The sequence below is a fragment of the Ornithorhynchus anatinus genome, chromosome 15 (genome assembly GCF_004115215.2).
Source record: "Ornithorhynchus anatinus isolate Pmale09 chromosome 15, mOrnAna1.pri.v4, whole genome shotgun sequence".
NCBI lineage: Eukaryota > Metazoa > Chordata > Mammalia > Monotremata > Ornithorhynchidae > Ornithorhynchus > Ornithorhynchus anatinus.
This window is the reverse complement of record NC_041742.1, coordinates 956806-973195: the sequence shown is the minus strand read 5'-3', so window position 1 is coordinate 973195 and position 16390 is coordinate 956806. Positions and strand designations below refer to the sequence as shown.

At 67.8% G+C, this 16390-nt stretch overlaps 1 protein-coding gene across 1 annotated transcript; it reads left to right on the top strand.

The window, feature by feature from the left end:
* Positions 1–2098: 2098 nt before the first annotated feature.
* Positions 2099–9466, top strand: XYLT2 (xylosyltransferase 2). Its single transcript, XM_029080127.2, has 11 exons — positions 2099–2271; positions 3597–4071; positions 4636–4817; positions 5554–5756; positions 5846–5926; positions 6184–6400; positions 6534–6710; positions 7062–7324; positions 7485–7680; positions 8134–8467; positions 8862–9466. The coding sequence occupies exons 1-11, from the start codon at positions 2128–2130 to the stop codon at positions 9182–9184; spliced, it is 2595 nt and encodes an 864-aa protein (XP_028935960.1). The 5' UTR covers positions 2099–2127; the 3' UTR covers positions 9185–9466.
* Positions 9467–16390: the final 6924 nt, after the last annotated feature.

The window sequence follows — 16390 nt, the reverse complement described above, 5'->3', positions numbered from 1 at the left end:
CTATGTGCAAGATCCCGAAATTTCTATCTCCAGCCCCGATCAGTCTCCCTCTCGGCAGTCTCGCGTTTCCTTCTGCCTCCAAGACATCTCTACTTGGATGTCCTCCCGGCACCTCGAACCTCCGACGCTAACCTTCTCGTTCTATCTCCACTTGGGCTATCGAGCCGCCGATCTCTCACCCACGTCCTGCCTCTGGCCTGGAAGGCCCTCCCTCCTTATAACTGACAGACAATTACTCTCCCCCACTTCAAAGCCTTATTGAAGACACATCTCCTCCAAGAGGCCTTCCCTGACTGAGCCCTCCTAGCCTTTTCTCCCACTCTCTTCTGAGTCGCCCTGACTTGCTCCCTTTCTTCATCTCCCACTCCCAACCCCACAGCACTTATGCGCTTATCTGTAAATGTATTTATTCATTCCTTTATTCATTCATTTATTCATTCATAGTAATGTGCGTGGCGCAGTGGAAAGAGCATGGGCTTTGGAGTCAGGGCTCATGAGTTCGAATCCCAGCTCGGCCACCTGTCGGCTGTGTGACTGTGGGCGAGTCACTTCACTTCTCTGGGCCTCAGTTCCCTCATCTGCAAAATGGGGATTAAGACTGTGAGCCCCACGTGGGACAACCTGATTCCCCTGTGTTTACCCCAGCGCTTAGAACAGTGCTCGGCACATAGTAAGCGCTTAACAAATACCAACATTATTATTATTATTATTAACAAATACCAACATTATTATTATTATTAATGTCTGTCTCCCCCTCAAGACTGTAAGCTCGTTGTAGGCGGGGAATGCATCTGTTCACTGTTATATTGTTCTCTCCTAAGTGTTTAGTACAGTGCTTTGAACACAGTAAGCGCCCAGAAATACGATTGAATGAATGACCGAATAATCCCCATTTTACAAATAAGGTAACGGAGGTCTACAGGAGTGAAATCAGTCAGTCAAATGTACTTAATCTGTGTTTATCGTGTGTAGAACAACTTTACCAAGCGCTTGGGAGAGTACGACGGAACAATATAACGGACCTATTCCCTGGCCACGACGAGCTCACAGACTAGAGGGAAGTGAAAAGATTTGCCCAAGGTCACTCAGCAGACACGTGGCGGAGCCAGGATTGGAACCCAGGTCCTCTGCCTTCCAGGCCCCCGCTCCTTCCACTCTAATAATAAATAACGATGATGATGATGATGAGGGTATTTAAGCGCTTACTCTGTGCCAAACACCCTTCTAAGCGGTGGGGTAACTCCAGGGTCATCAGGTGGTCCCACGTGAGGCTCCCAGTCTTCAACCCCATTCTCCAGATGAGGTCACTGAGGCCCAGAGAAGCGACGTGCCTCGCCCACAGTCACCCCAGCTGCCAAGTGGCTTAGGGAAGCAGCGTGGCTCAGTGGACAGAGCCCGGGCTTGGGAGTCAGAGGTCATGAGTTCGAATCCCGCCCCTGCCACTTGTCAGCTTCTCTGGGCCTCAGTGACCTCATCTGGAAAATGGGGATTAACCGTGAGCCCCCCCCCCCCATGGGACAACCTGATGACCCCGTATCTCCCCCAGCGCTTAGAACAGTGCTCGGCACATAGGAAGCGCTTAACAAATACCAACATGATTAGAGCCGGGATCCGAACCCCTGACCTCTGCCTCCCAAGCCCGGCCTCCTTCGACTGAATGGTATCGGTTAAGCGCTTCCTGTGGGCAGAGCACTGTTCTGAGCGCTGGGGGGAGATTCATTCAGTCAATCGTATTTATTGAGCGCTTCCCATGTGCAGAGCACTGGACTGAGCGCTTGGAACGAACCAGTCGGCACCAGAGACCGTCCCAGGTGGTCCCACGTGAGGCTCCAGGGGAATCCCCATTTTCCCGATGAGGGAACTGAGGCCCCGAGGCAAGTGGAGGGGGCGGGATTCGAACCCGCGGCCCGCGCCTCCCCCGGCCCGCGCTCTTGCCGCTGAGCCACGCCGGGCTTGACGGGGGTTCCCGCCCTCGGGGGCCGGCTCGGCTTCTCATTGGTTCCCGCTCCGAAGGGGGCGTGGCCTGGTCGGGGCCACGCGCCTTCCCTGTGCGTGCGCCCCCCCCCCCCCCCCCTCCGCCGGCGCGCCCCCGCGCCGCGCGCCGCCGGGACCGGCCGGGCGGCGAAGATGGTGGCGAGCGCGCGGGTGCAGAAGCTGGTCCGGCGCTACAAGCTGGCCATCGCCACGGCCCTGGCCATCCTCCTCCTGCAGGGCCTGGTGGTCTGGAGCTTCAGCAGCCTGGAGGACGACGAGGAGGAGGAGCCGGGGGAGGTGAAGCCCGGGGGCGCGCGCGCGGGGGGCGCGCCCGGGAGAAGGGGGTCGCGGCGGGGGGCGCGGAGGGGCCGGGGGCCGAGGGCCGGCCTGGCCTTAGGGAGCGAGCCCGGGGGGGCCCGGACCCTCTTGCCCGGGCCCGAGCGGGAGGGGGCGGGGGGGAGGCAGGACCAGTGTCCGGACCCCCGGCCGAGGGTCCAGGAAGGATGCTGGGGGGGCTTGAATTGCAAGAGGGAGAGGCGAGGAAGGGGGCAGCCGGGCAGACCCGGGAAGGTCAGGGAAGGCAGCGGGTTACAGGTGGGAAGCCTCGCTGCAGAGGGGTGGGGGGCGGGTAAAAGAGGACCCAGGGGCAGGGGGACCCGCGGCTTGTGGAAGTTTGGGGGCAAGCCCGGCCGCCCCCGGGGGACGGCGCACCCAGGGTGGGAGATGCCCGCACGCCTGGCACGGCCTCCCTCCCGTCCTTCCCCCTCCCGGGAAGGCCGGCGGGGCAGGCCCGCTCGCTCGAGGGCGAGCGTCCACTTCTCTAGGAGGGCCATTCCGGCCGGTCCCCCGCCACGGTGATGGGGGGGGGGCGGTGGGAGGAGGCAGCTCCCGGGAGAGGGAGTGGACTCCCGACCGGGAGATGGGGGACCGATGGGAGGCCACCGGACAGAGGGGCCACGCCCGGTGGGGGAGAGCCGGTCTCCGCCCCCCGCGACTGGCGAAGGACGAAGGCCGGGTTGCCCCTCCATTCCCTCCGTAGGTTGAGGGACCGGGGCGGGACTAGAGGGCGGGGGCCGAGGACCTTCTGGTCCCCGACCTCCCTTCTCCGACCGGGCCAAACCCGGTCCTTCGGACCCCAGCCCGGGCCGCGTGCCGAGGCCCGCGGGCGCGAGGGCGTGGCGCCTGCCGTACGGGTGCCGGAGGGTCACCGAAGCTTGCGCCCCGTCCATCGGAGGCCTCCGGCTTTCCGTCCGTTCCGAGCGGCCGGGCCGGTCGTCTCCGAGGGTGTTGGCTCCTCGGTCTCTTAGGCCGGGGCGTCCCGTACCCTCCCATCCCGGCCCTCCGAGGAGGGGGCTAAGGTCCGAAAGCGGGAGGGCCGGGGTTTTCGAAGAGGCCGAGCCAGGGGCCGGTAGCCGTCGGGGGGGCCCAGGCCGGGGCGGGGATTGGGCCACGGGCCTGGCCGAGGCTCCCTCCCTTGGCTCCGAGGGCCGCGCCGGGAGGCCGACTGGGCTAGCGGGAATGAGGGGCGAAGGCGGAGACGCGGGACTCCTGGGCAGGGGGTGAGCGGCCCCGTCCCGGTGGTCTCGGGGGAGGATCGGACCGGCGCCCGCCTTCCTTTGCAGAAGGGGCGCCAGTGGAAGCCGCGTCTGCCGGACCCCGGCCCGGGCCCCAAGGACCCGGACAGCTCGGCCGGGCGCGGCGGCGGGGCGGGCCGCAAGCACGGCCGCTGGCGGGGCCGGACCGAACGCCCCGGCGTCCACGCGGCCAGGCCGGCCAGGCCGGTGACCGGCCAGCGCCGGGTCGGGCGGCGGCCCCCCGCGCCCGCGGCGGAGCCGTCCGCCCGCCGGAACCCCGGCGCCGGGGCCGCGCAGCCGGCCGGCGGCTTCCAGCACGGGGACACGGGGAGCGTGGAGGGGGCCCCGCTGCCCACCGAGAGCGGCTTCGCCCCCAAGTGCGAGATCGTGGGCAAAGACGCCCTCTCGGCCCTGGCCCGGGCCAGCACCAAGCGCTGCCGGCAGGAGATCGCCAATGTGGTGTGTCTGCACCAGGCGGGGGGCCTCATGCCCCGGGCCGTGCCCCGACACTGTCAGCTCTCCGGTGAGTGTGCGGGCGGGATCCCTGCCGCCTGGCGCTTCCGCCAGAGGCAGCGGCTGCTGGCCCGTGGGGTTGGTGGCGGGTGGGTGGGCCTAGGTGGGGCGGGGAAGGGACCCCCTCCCCCCCCCAGGTCAGGGCTTGGCGGGGGAAGGGTTCGAGATGCCGGCAGCGAGAGGGGTTTCCCCCGGCCGTGTCGCGCCCCTGCCCCGGCCTGGGGGGGAAGTGAACCGCGGAGGGCACACGTGGATCTGGATTAGGTTTCCGGGTTCCGCCCGGGAGGCCGGGGAGCGGATGAGACTCGGAGACTGTCGGTTTGGGGGATTCGGGCTGTAGTCCTGGGCGTCTGGGTTACCGGGTAAATTCTCAGCCCCAAGGTAGCCCTGCTCGTCCCCTCTGGTGTCGTCCCTCGGGGCATACGGGTCCCCCGTACGCGGCGGCAAACGTTGTCGCGTGCCCGCGCACACACCTTCACACCCACGCGTTGGACTTGAGGTCCCTCGGGGCGGATCGGCCGCCTCTCTGCGACCCGGGGCCACTATCTGGCTGAGAGCCGTCCTCTGCCCGCAGGGAAGACGGGCCCGGTCGTCCAGTGGGACGAGAGCCGGGCCCAGGGGCCGCCGTCTCCCAAGGGGCCACCGGTGCGCATCGCCTACATGCTGGTGGTGCACGGTCGGGCCGTGCGCCAGCTCAAACGCCTCCTCAAGGCCGTCTACCACCGGCAGCACTATTTCTACATCCACGTGGACCAGGTGCCTCGGGTGGGCAAGGGTGGGGGCAGTACTGGCGGGGGCAAGGGTGGGGAGGGGGAGGAGAGATGGACCGCTTGCGTCGTCGTCTTCAGCCGGCCGTGTAGGAGCCCCCCGCTGCGTGCTAGGCGCTGCCCTGCCCGTTTGGGAGAGCCCACCGTTAGCGAGCCACGCGGACCCTGCCCTTAAAGAATTTAAGCTTTGCACGTAGTAAGCGCTTAACAAACACCATCATTATTATTAAGGCGCATTAATTTAGGCAGTATGGGGGAAAAAATTCAGGGCTGATATTTAGACGGGGTCCCTGCCCCCCCCCCCCCAAACCCCCTCACAGTTTAAGAATAAGGAGGTGGCGATGGAAAGATGAAACAATTGGAAATAAATAAGCAAACACAACCCGGAGGGTGAGGTCAGTGGGAAATAGAGCCAGAGCCAAGGGCCCCGTGGCTTCGGGAGTGGTTTCAGGTGCCTCGGGTCTCAGGCCGAGCTGTTGGGAGTCCCCCGGTCTCGGCCGCGGCCACAGCCACCCCAACGATTTACGGTCCGGCGGGGACACCCGGGGCCGACCTCCCGACGGCCCAAGCCGGGGCGGCCGGGAGTGCCGGGGGGTCGGGGCGGGGGGGTGGCCGATAGGTAAATGCCGGGGGGGGCGTGGGACCGGGGCCCGGGGCGTCGGGGGCGGCGCCGCCGGGGGGGGGTGTAGTTGGACACGGCCCCCTGCGTCCCTGTCCCCCTGCAGCGCTCCGACTACCTGCACCGGGAGGTGGTGGAGCTGGCCCAGGCCTACCCCAACGTGCGGGTGACCCCCTGGCGCATGGTCACCATCTGGGGTGGGGCCAGCCTCCTGAAGATGTACCTGCGCAGCATGAGAGACCTGCTGGAGGCCCCTGGCTGGGCCTGGGACTATTACATCAACCTCAGCGCTACCGACTACCCCACCAGGTGTGGGGCCTCGGTGGGGAGCAGACCGCTCTGAGCTCCGGGGGACCGTCCCCACCCCCCGATTCCCACGGCCGTCTCTCCTTCCCCAGGACCAATGATGAGCTGGTGACATTCCTGACCGGGCACCGAGACAAGAACTTCCTCAAGTCACACGGTCGGGACAACAGCAGGTGAAGCGGGCCGCGTGAGGATGCGAAAGCCCTCCCTCCCTCTCCCCACCGGACCCCCTCCCCAGGGGAGACGGGCTCGTCGGCACCCCGTCCGCCGTCGTTCCCCCCGCCCGCCGTCGCTCTCTCCGAACAGCAGCCGGGGGGGGTGGGGGGGGAGGGCGTCGAATCCGGCGGCGTCCGGGGCGGGGGGCGGCCCCGGCCCCCCGGCCGGGCGGACCCCCCGCCCCCGGTCCGAGCCCCGCTCCCGCGCCCCTCAGGTTCATCAAGAAACAGGGCCTGGACCGGCTGTTCCACGAATGTGACTCTCACATGTGGCGGCTGGGGGAGCGGCAGATCCCCGAAGGCATCGTGGTGGACGGGGGCTCCGACTGGTTCTCCCTGACGCGCAGCTTCGTGGAGTACGTGGTCTACACCCGCGACCCCCTCGTGGCCCAGCTACGCCAGTTCTACACCTACACCCTCCTCCCGGCGGAGGTGGGGCCCCCCGGGGGGGGGGGGGGCGGGACGGGGACGGGAGAGGGTCGGGGGGCAGGGGAGGACGGAGCTGGGGGCGGTCCGGGCTCAGTGGCTCACTCTTCCTCCCTCTTGCACGCTCCTCCCGCCCCAGTCCTTCTTCCACACGGTCCTGGAGAACAGCCACGCCTGCGACACGCTGGTGGACAACAACCTGCGTGTGACCAACTGGAACCGCAAGCTGGGCTGCAAGTGCCAGTACAAGCACATCGTGGACTGGTGCGGCTGCTCCCCCAACGACTTCAAGCCGCAGGATTTCCTGCGGCTGCAGGTGAGCGGCCCCCTCCCTCCGTCCCTTCGGCCCCTTGCTCCCCCCCCCGGCCCCCGCCGGCTCCGCCCACGGCGGATGCCCGGTACGGTGCTCTGCGCGCTTAGCGGATGCCCCCCCGGAGCACCCATTTCGGTCCCCTCCCCACGGTACCCGCCTGGTGCGGTGCTCAGCCCTCAACAGGCATCCGGTACGGTGCCCTGGACGCAGTGGACACCGGGCACTGTGCCCGCCGAGAGAGCCCGGTACAGTGCTCTGCACACCTTAGGCACCCAGTACGGGGCTCTGCACACAGAAGGCACCTAGTACGGTGCTCTGCTCTCTCCGTGCTCTGGATCCATCCCTTGCCTCCAGCAACTGTCCAGACCCACCTTCTTTGCCCGGAAGTTCGAGTCTACGGTGAACCAGGAGGTGCTGGAGATTCTGGACTCTCACCTGTACGGCAGTTACCCCCCCGGCACGCCGGCCCTCAAGGCGTACTGGGAGAACGTCTATGACCGGGCGGAGGGGCTGGGGGGCCTCAGCGATGTCGCCCTCACTGCCTATACTTCCTTCGTCCGCCTCGGCCTGCGCCACCTCGGCGGCCCCGGCCCCCAGCCTGCCGATCGACTCTGCAGGTGGGACTCCGGCCCTCCCCTCCCGGCCCGGTGATCTCTTTGCCCCCGCTCGTCCCTCTTTTGGCTCTTCCTCGCTCTTCCCCCTCGCTTCCCTTGCCCTGACCTCTCCCCAGTCCCCCGCCCCGTCTTGACGGCCTCTCGTCTCCCCCGACTCCCCCAGGTTTGAGCCTCGGGACTTGCCGTCCAGAGTGCACCTGTATTTCTATGACGACCGTTTCCAGGGTTACCTGGTGACCCAGGAGGTGCGACACCCCGGGTCGGGACGGGCCGAATCCCTGGAGATGTGGCTGATGCCCCAGGGAGCCCTGAAGCTAACGGGGCACGGCGGCCAGGCCAACCGGCTGCAGGGCTTGGAGGTGGGTGGAGCGGGCGAGGTCCCTCGCCGGGCACAGCCGGCGCCAGCTCGGTCCAGCGGCCGGGGGGCGATCCACCTGGTCCGGGGGGAATCGACGGCCGCGGGGGCCACGTCCCTCCGGCTCTGGCTATCGCCCCGGGTCAGTTCTGGGCGGCGGGGGCGGATCCCGGGAGAGGACTCCCCTCCGCGGGAGAGGACGCCGAGCCATCACATAGAGGCGGCCCCGGTTTCTCTTGGGGTCTCTGATCGGCCTTTTGCGTCCTCTCTCTCCCCGCCCCGCGAGACCTCAGGCCTTGCGAGTTCGAGGAACGTTCACGTGGTTCGGGGATGGGGGGGGGCGTCCCAGGATGTGTGCTGGGGGTCAGGGTGGATGTTCGCAAGTCCCCGTGGCGTCGCGGGTGGGAGGGCCCGGCGGGGTCACCGCCCACCTCTGCCGACACCTCCCTCCCGGCAGGTGGGCACCGAGTGGGACCCCAAGGAGCGGATATTCCGGAACTTCGGGGGGCTTCTGGGACCCCTGGACGAGCCGACGGCCATGCAGCACTGGGCCCGGGGCCCCAACCTGACCGTCACGCTGGTCTGGATCGACCCGGCCTACGTCGTCGCCACCTCCTACGACATCACGGTGGACGCGGAGGCCGAGTTCACGCAGTACAAGCCGCCCCTGCGCCGGCCCCTGCGGCCCGGGACCTGGACCGTCCGCCTGCTGCAGTTCTGGGTGCCCCTGGGCGAGACGCGGTTCCTGGTGCTGCCTCTCACTTTCAACCACAGACTACCTCTCAGGAAAGGTAACCGGGCCCGCTCTCGCCCCACCCGCCCCCGGCCGTCACGGACCCGAGCGGGCTCCGGGTCTTTTGCCCGTTCCTTGGCTTCTCCGGTTCCGGGGGGCTGCCGTCAGCCCCCGGCCCCTTCATGGAAACGGTCGTGGCTCAAGGCCCACCCCGAAACCCGACTCGCGGGGACGGGATGGGAGACGACCAAGATCTCCGTCGCCGGGGGTGGAGTGGGGCTCCCTCCCCGACTTCTGGGGGAGAAGGGGCTGCGATGGAGGTGCAGTTGGAGAGACTCCCCCAGCCTGAGCTCAGGCAGGAGTCTGGCGGGGGCGAGCCTTGGGGGGCGGGCGCCGGGGAGGGGAGGGATCCCCAGCCGGCGTGGGAACTGACGGAAGACCCTCCCCGCCAGATGACGGGAGCTGGTTGCACGCCGGCCCCCCTAACGGCGAGTACATGGAGCAGAGCTTCCAGGGCCTGAACGGCGTCCTGAACCTGCCCCGGCCCGGCCCGGCGGAGGAAGCGGCCCGGCGGCGGGCGGAGCTGGCCGGTCCCGCTCTGGAGGACTGGACGGACAGCAGCCTGGGCGGCTTCTGGTCGGTGGCCGGCGTCTGCGGCCCGGACGTCTCCGGCTGCCCCGCCCTGGAGCCCTGCAGCCGGACCCGCTGGAGCTCCCTGTCCCCCGACCCCAAGTCCGAACTGGGTCCGGTCAAAGCCGACGGCCGGCTCAGGTAGCGGGGGGCGGGGCCCGGAGCCCCGAGGCGTAGCACCTTACGGACGGATGGCGCGGGGACGGACGGGCGACGGGGGCTTCCCGCCTCCGGAGCCGATTAGGCTCCGCCGCGTTGTGGCGGGCCGAAGCCTGGGCTCGCGAGTGGGCGGCGGGAGGCCGCAGCTCTTCGGGGCTGAAGGCCGACTCCCCGGGCCCCGGCGGGCGCCGGGGCTGGGCCTGCAGAGTCGGCCACTCTCCCTTGGAGTCGGGCTCACCGGGGACCGCGCTGGGGCTCCGGCCCCCGCCCCCCCCCCCCCCCCCGGGAACCGCCACCGCCGGACCCCCCCCCCCCCCCACCAGTCGTCCCTGGGTTGGGGTTTTCGAATTTTAAACCAGAGGATGGGGAGGTTAGAGAAGAAGGGCGAGATCCAGGCGGAGCAGCCCACGGGAACCCTGGGCCCGGCCCGGGAGTTGGGGCAGGAGGTGCAGAACGGACAGTGGAATCTGGGGGACCGCGGGCTCCGGTCGCGACCCCTGCCCCCGGAGCCGTCCCGGCTGCTCGAGAAGGGAGGGCTTGGGGAGGTGCCCAGGGGCTCCTCGCGTCCCCCTCCCACGACACCACCCCCTCATCAGAGTAGGGGACGGGAGCCAGGATGGGATCGCGCCCCTCCTCCGCGGCCATCTCATCCCCACACGGCCCTTCGGGATCGGGTGAGTGCCCTTGAGGATCTCTGGGGGGGCGGGGGCCGGGGGGGCTCGGCCCCAAGAGCCCCCTCAGCCCCATCAGTGGTCCGGGGCGGTAGGCGAAAATGCGGGTGCCGTCCTCGGGCCGACGCCCGGGACGTGCCGGTCCCTGGGAGGCGGAGCGGGGGGGGCAGGGGCCCGAGCCCCCCAGATGGCCCGTTCGTCATTAAAAGGGGCCACGACAGCGGCGAGAGACCGGGACACGACCCCCGTGCGCTGGAACGGGGGGTTTAGTTCAATAAGCAACCGCAGAAATATATCTATATCTCTAGAGCCGAGAATCCGTGTCCTCCCTGATGTCAGCGGCCGGGAGGGCCGGGAGGGCAGAGTCCTCGGTTTCCCGTCCCCAGCCCCACCCCTACGTCCCCGTCCCGCCGGGGCCGTTGAAACCGCCCCGCTCGGTCGGAGGCGGCGGAAGCCGATGAGCGCCTGTATCGCTCTCTCCTCCCTCGGGCCCCTGCTCCTCGCGGACCCCGGCCCGAGCCGAGACCCCGGGGCCGGGCCGGAGGGCGTCGGGCCCACGGGGCTGACGGGCCCCTGGGCTTCCTCGCCCTCCCCCTCCCTCGAGGGGGGCACCCCGGCCGCCGGACTCCGCCTCCTCCGCTCCCGCTGGACTTGGGACCCGGAGCCAGGGCTCCGTGCCCGGCGTAGGGCCGGGGGCCGGGAGGAGTGAAACCCCTGGCGGGCGGGGACCGCGGAAGGCGACCCCGAGGTCCCTCTCCGGGCCCCCGACGTGACGGGGGTGACCGCGGCGGGGGGGGGGCGGCGCAGGCTTTTGCGGCGGCCGCACCGGGCGGTGCGATTATCCCGTTGGAAAAAGAAGTATAGGCGGCGGGAGCTCGGGCCCGCGGCTTTTGTATTGGCACCGCGTGCTCCGTCTCCCTGGCGACGGCGGGCCCCGCGCTCCGTGGGGGGAGCCGGCCACCGGTCCAGTAGGGGCCGGGACGCCGGCCGGTGGGCGGGGAGGGACCGTGGACGCCGTGGGGGGTGGAGGAGGGGGAAGCCGGGGGCAAAGATCCAGTCCCGCGAAGGCTGCCGAGCCGCCACCTCGGCCGGGTCCGGCGAGGCCCGGGCGGGCAGAGGAGGCCCTCGGGCGGAGGTTCCGTCCGCGGGGGGCCGCGCGCCGCGGGATCCGCGGCGCTTCCCTCGGGGGGTCGGGGCCGTGGCCGGCGGAGGGTCCGAGAGCGTCGAACCCGGCTTCTGCGGCCCCCCCCCGGGTCTCCTCCGAGGCGACGCCTCGAGGGCGGCGGGAGGAGGGGGCCCCGGGTAGCCCCGCGCCCGGCCACCGAAGCCCAGGGTGGCCGGGGCCACCTGCCGTGGTGGACGCTGTGGCCTCCGGGCTGGGAACGGCACCTGCGGGCCCGGCCCCGCCCCCTCTTCCACCCAGCGTGCTGGCGAGTGCGAGGAACGGCCCATGCCCCCTCCCAGCTATCCCCCCTCCGAGGCCAGCCCCGGGGCCTTCGTGGACGGCAGCATCCTGGCCGTCGTCATCGCCTCGGGTGAGTGTCCGCCTCTCTCTTCGGCGGGCCGCTCGGCGCGGCTGCGGGGATCGTCGTCCCGGGACCCCGGGTCGCCTCCCTTCCCCGCCCGCTCCGAGGTTCTGGGTCTCTGCTGCCTTTTCCCCGGGGCGGGGGGGGGGAGGCTGATGGGGCGACAGGTTGGGGGTGGTTTGTCGGGGCGGACAAGTCAGACGCGGCTGTTGCGTTCAGGGTCCGGTAAGGGGGTGCCCGTCACCTTGGCTCCCCGCGCTGACCCCCAGGCCTCTCCTTCCTTATTTTCCCTTCCCTTTCCCCCCGCTGCCTACCAGACCGTGTCCACGGGCGGAACTCTGGGCCCAGCTCTGGCCTGGAAATCGGATGGCCACATCGCGGCCCGCTGCCGGATGGGGCCGGTCTGGGCCAGACAGACTCGGGGCAGCGGCCGGGGGGGAGAGAGGAGGGAGGGAGGCGGGTCCGGCCAAGGCCGTCGTCCGGGGATCCCAGTTGCAAGCGGATCTGGAGCCGGAGGGTGTTGCCGGAGGAAGGGGAGAGGGGCAACCCCGGCGAAGTAGCTTGGCTCAGGTCGGGACCGCGGTCCTGGGGGCCCGAGCGGGTCCTGGGGGCCCGAGCGGGTCCTCGGGGCCCGAGCGGGTCCTCGGGGCCCGAGCGGGCCCTCGGGGCTGCTGACTGTTCCTTGCTCTCCGTTAGTTTCCTCATTTGTGTTCATTGTGGCCATCCTGCTGCTCCTTCTGCTCCTGTACCAGCGCGACCCCCAGTGCTGCCAACTCCTACGCTCCTGCCGCTTCTTCCAGAACCCCAGCCAGTATGTGAGTACCGTCTACCCCACCCACCTCACCGAGCCCAGCGGGCTGGAAGGGAGATGGGGCCGAGCAGGAGGAGTGTAGGAATGATGGCGGGGAGGGGACCGCCCCAGCTGGAGACGTTCCTTGCCCCTAGCTAGATTTTAAGCTTGCTGTGGGCGGGGAACTGGTCTGCTAACTCTGTCCCTTCATTCGATAGTATTTATTGCGCGCTTCCTAGGTGCAGAGCACTGTACTAAGCGCTTGGAATGGACAAGTCGGCAACAGAGACAATCCCTGCCCGATGACGGGCCCTGTCGCACTCACCCAGTCGCTTAGTACACTTCTCTGCACGTGATGATAATGTTGGTATTTGGTAAGTGCTTACTACGGGCCAAGCACGTAGTAAGCGCTCAGTAAATACCGCTGATGATGATGCCTATTGTGGAGTTCCCCTGGCTCAAAGTGGGAGGGAGAGCCTGGGGAGAGTTTGCCTTCGGCCCATTTCCTCCCTGCTCCCTACCTCAGCTGTCAGGGACACTAGGAGTCCCGACCTGTAGTCCCTGAACGCCCCTTACGTGATGGTACTTACTGAGTGCCTATTGAGTGTGAAGTACTGTGCTACTCAGTTGGGAGAGCACAGTAGGAGCTTGAGAAGCAGCGTGGCTCAGTGGAAAGAGCACGGGCTTTGGCGTCAGAGGTCACGGGTTCGAATCCCCGCTCGGCCACTTGTCAGCTGTGTGACTTGGGGCGAGTCACTTCACTTCTCGGTGCCTCAGTTACCTCATCTGTAAAATGGGCATGAAGATTGTGAGCCCCACGTGGGACAACCCGATTCCCCTGTGTCTACCCCAGCGCTTAGAACGGCGCTCGGCACATAGTGAGCGCTTAACAAATACCAACATTATTATTATTATAATCAAGCAGAGGAGACAGATACAAAAAATCTTTAAGAGAGGAGGAAAAGAAAGAGTGGGTATCTATGTAAATTACTACTTAAGTAGCAGATCGGCTAAGTCATATATATAGAAATGCCTCGGTTGGGAGTACACGATTTATGTCGACGGCGAAGAGGTTCCTGAGGTGGTATTGTGGGAGGGATGTGGGGGAAGACGAAGGATTAATCGGGGAAGGCCTCCCGGAGGATACGTGCCTTAAGAAAGCTTTGAACGTGGAGAGAGCGGTGGTCCGGCGAATGCGAAGGGGGACCCAAGCGGAAGGGAGCGAGGCCCAGTGCGTAATAATAATAATGATAACGTTGGTATCTGTTAAGCGCTCACTATGTGCCCCACACTGTTCTAAGCGCTGGGGTAGACACGGGGGAATCAGGTTGCCCCACGTGGGGCTCACGGTCTTAATCCCCATTTTCCAGATGAGGTCACCGAGGCACCGAGCAGTTAAGTGACTCGCCCAAAGTCACACAGCTGACGGGCGGCCGAGCGGGGATTCGAACCCGTGACCTCCGACTCCAAAGCCCGTGCTCTTTCCACTGAGCCACGCTGCTTCTCTTAGGTTAACTCGAAGTCCGCTCCAGGGCTCCTCTATCACCACATCCTCCGCTTCCCGGATCTCGCTACTTGTCTCCGGGGTTGTCCGCCTGGCCCAGCTCCGCCCCAGAAGTTTCCGCCTCCCTCCAGGCAGGAGCGGGGAGACCAGCTGGGGGAGCCCAGAGCTGGGCCGGGGGACGGGAGCGAGCCCCACTGGGGAAATCAGCCTCCGTCACGGGGGGGGGATTTGAGGGAGAAGTCGAACGGCCAGTGCCCCAAGCCACCCCAGACATTCAACCTGCAACTAGCCCAGTCCCAACCCCCTCCTGGCCTGGGGTAAAGGATCTGGCAGTGAGTGGGGAGGGGGAGGAGGGTGCACGGTTGGGGCTCTTGCTGTTGGAAGGGGCCGTAGTCGAGTCGGGGGTCAGATCTGGGTGCGCCGGGAGGTCCCCATCTGGGGACTTCTCCAGCTGGGGACAATTGCAGACTCACCCGTTTGGGCCCCCGGGCTAACCGGGAAGGAAGCCACCCCCACGCTCCGGGCGCCCAGATGGGCGGGAGCGGCCTGGACCCTTGGGGTCCCAAGTCCAGACTGTAGCTTAGGGAGGGCTCTGGTTTCTGTTGTCGGGGCAGGGACCTCCGAAGGATCAGAGCCCAGACTTCTGGAGTTCCGCAGCTCAGCCGCGGCCCCCTCCTCTACCCCTTATTCCCTTCCCCTCGGCGGGGGGCTTCTTTTCAACCACAGGACTGGCCGGGGAAGGACGGGGGTCAGGGTGCAATCCGTCGGGTGAGGATGGGAGTTGAGACTGGACTCTGACCTGTGGAAACCAGTCAACTGTCCACCGACCGTGCTCTCACCCTGGGTATTGTCCCTCTCCCCACAGGACTGTCCCCCTCCCTACCTCAGCCACCGCCAGAGTCTGGGGGGGTCTCACGCCGGGGCCCAGCCTGCGGACAGAACCGCAGAGACCTCCAGAACGCAGGCGAGTGCGCCGGGTCGGGGCCCCGGGTGAAGGGGTGGCAGAATAAGGGTCCCGGGGGCAGGAGGGGAGGGAGGACAGAGGGTCCCGAGCCGCCGGGGGAAAGAGTCGGGGGAGCCCAGGCAGGGCAGGTTCCCTCAGGTGACCGGGAGGCCGTTGGTCTCGGGGTCGTCGGCAGGGCAGCGAGCCGTTCTGCGTGGGGCCGCCTCACGGCTACCAGCTCCGCCCGTGGCAGCCCCCTCGCCTGCCCAGCTACGAGAGCATTCGCAAGAAGGACCGCCAGCGGCACGTCCACCAACTGATTGCCCGGCGCTTCGGGCTGTGGGCCCGCGGAGAGGTGACACCTCCTACCCCTCTGCTCCCCGCACCCGGGGCCCTCTCCTCCCCAGATCGGTCCCTCAGCCCCGGGTCTCACTCCGGATGGATCCGGGCCAGGCGGGTCCCCTCCCTCCTGCCCCTCGCGTGCCGTACGCACACGACGTACCCCCCCCCCCCACGTTTCCTGCTCTGTTCAGTGAGGGCAGAGGACCCTTCCCTGCGCCCCTGTGAGAAGGCACATGGGGCCACCCCATGCCCGCAGGGAGCGGGAGGCCCAGAGGGGCAAAAACTCCGACCCAAACTCTTCGAGGCTGGGGGAAGCGGAGGGAGCGGGGCGGGTGGCCGAGGGTCTCGGTGCCGCTGGGGACGAATCCTCACCCGGCTCTCTCTCGCCTCTAGATGCCCCCCACCTACGAAGAGTCCCTGAGAGCCGAAGTCGGGGGCCAGGGTGCGGTCGCCTTCGCGGGGCCCAGGAACACGGCGGTGTAGGGGCCCCGGCCTCCGTCTCGCCCGGCTCTTCCCCGCGGGGTGGGACGTCGGGCATCGCAAGACCGGCTCCCGCCGCCTGCTCGCCGCTGTCGCCGCCCTCCGCCTCAAGCCCACGCCGTTCCTGGGAGCTGGCCCGTTGCCTCTGCTCCCCCAGCCCCGAGGGGAAACGCTAGGTCAGCCAGCAACGGGGCAGGAATAATAATAATGGTACCCGTTGAGCACTCGGGACGTGCCAAGCACCGTATCGTACTAACGGCTGGGGCAGATGTGAGCTCGGACGCGGTCCTCGTCCCGCAGGGGGTTTACAGTCCAGGCGGGGAAGCCGGGCCGCGGGAGCCGAGACCCGCTTAGAGCTCCAAGGTGGAGCGGGCCTTAGGGAGCTCTAGCCCCGAGCCGACTATGGGGTGGAGATGACCCGGGCCCCAGCCCCATCACCAGCCCCAGGACCGCCGAGGAGAGGCCGGGGGTTGGGGGCCCGTCTGCGGGACCCCACGGCTCCGGCTTCCGAAGCGGCTTCGCACATAAACCGCGATGAGGAGACGTTGCGGCCTTGCTTGTCGTCTGTCCGGGTAGGCCCCGGCCCGCCTCTCTGGGTGCAGAGGGAGCCAAGGGTCGGCCACCTCGGCGGCAGTCGCACCCCCTCCTCCCACCCCGACATCTTAAGCCCACCGTCCCTGGCCGTGGCCGGCGTGGGTCCCGTCCCTAGGGTGCGGCGGACCGGGGGAGCGGGAGTCACGCGGACGGCTGCCCCCACCCCCGGGGACCGGGTCTTGGACTCGGCAGGCAGATCTCCCTTCCTGTCCTCCCTCCAAGGGAGCCGGGGGGGCCCTGGGGCCCCTCCTCCCCTGCCCCCTCGCCCAGGTGCCTCTGCTCCCCTCCGGGAGCGAGGCAGGGGTGCGGAGACCATCCCCTCCTTCCATCGCTGACTCGTGC

Excerpts from the sequence above, each read along its gene's own strand:
- XYLT2 (XM_029080127.2), top strand. The coding sequence starts at position 2,128 with ATGGTGGCGAGCGCGCGGGTGCAGAAGCTGGTCCGGCGCTACAAGCTG. Across the intron at positions 4,072-4,635 it reads CCGACACTGTCAGCTCTCCG|GGAAGACGGGCCCGGTCGTC; the intron begins GTGAGTGTGCGG and ends CTCTGCCCGCAG. Across the intron at positions 6,711-7,061 it reads AGGATTTCCTGCGGCTGCAG|CAACTGTCCAGACCCACCTT; the intron begins GTGAGCGGCCCC and ends CCTTGCCTCCAG.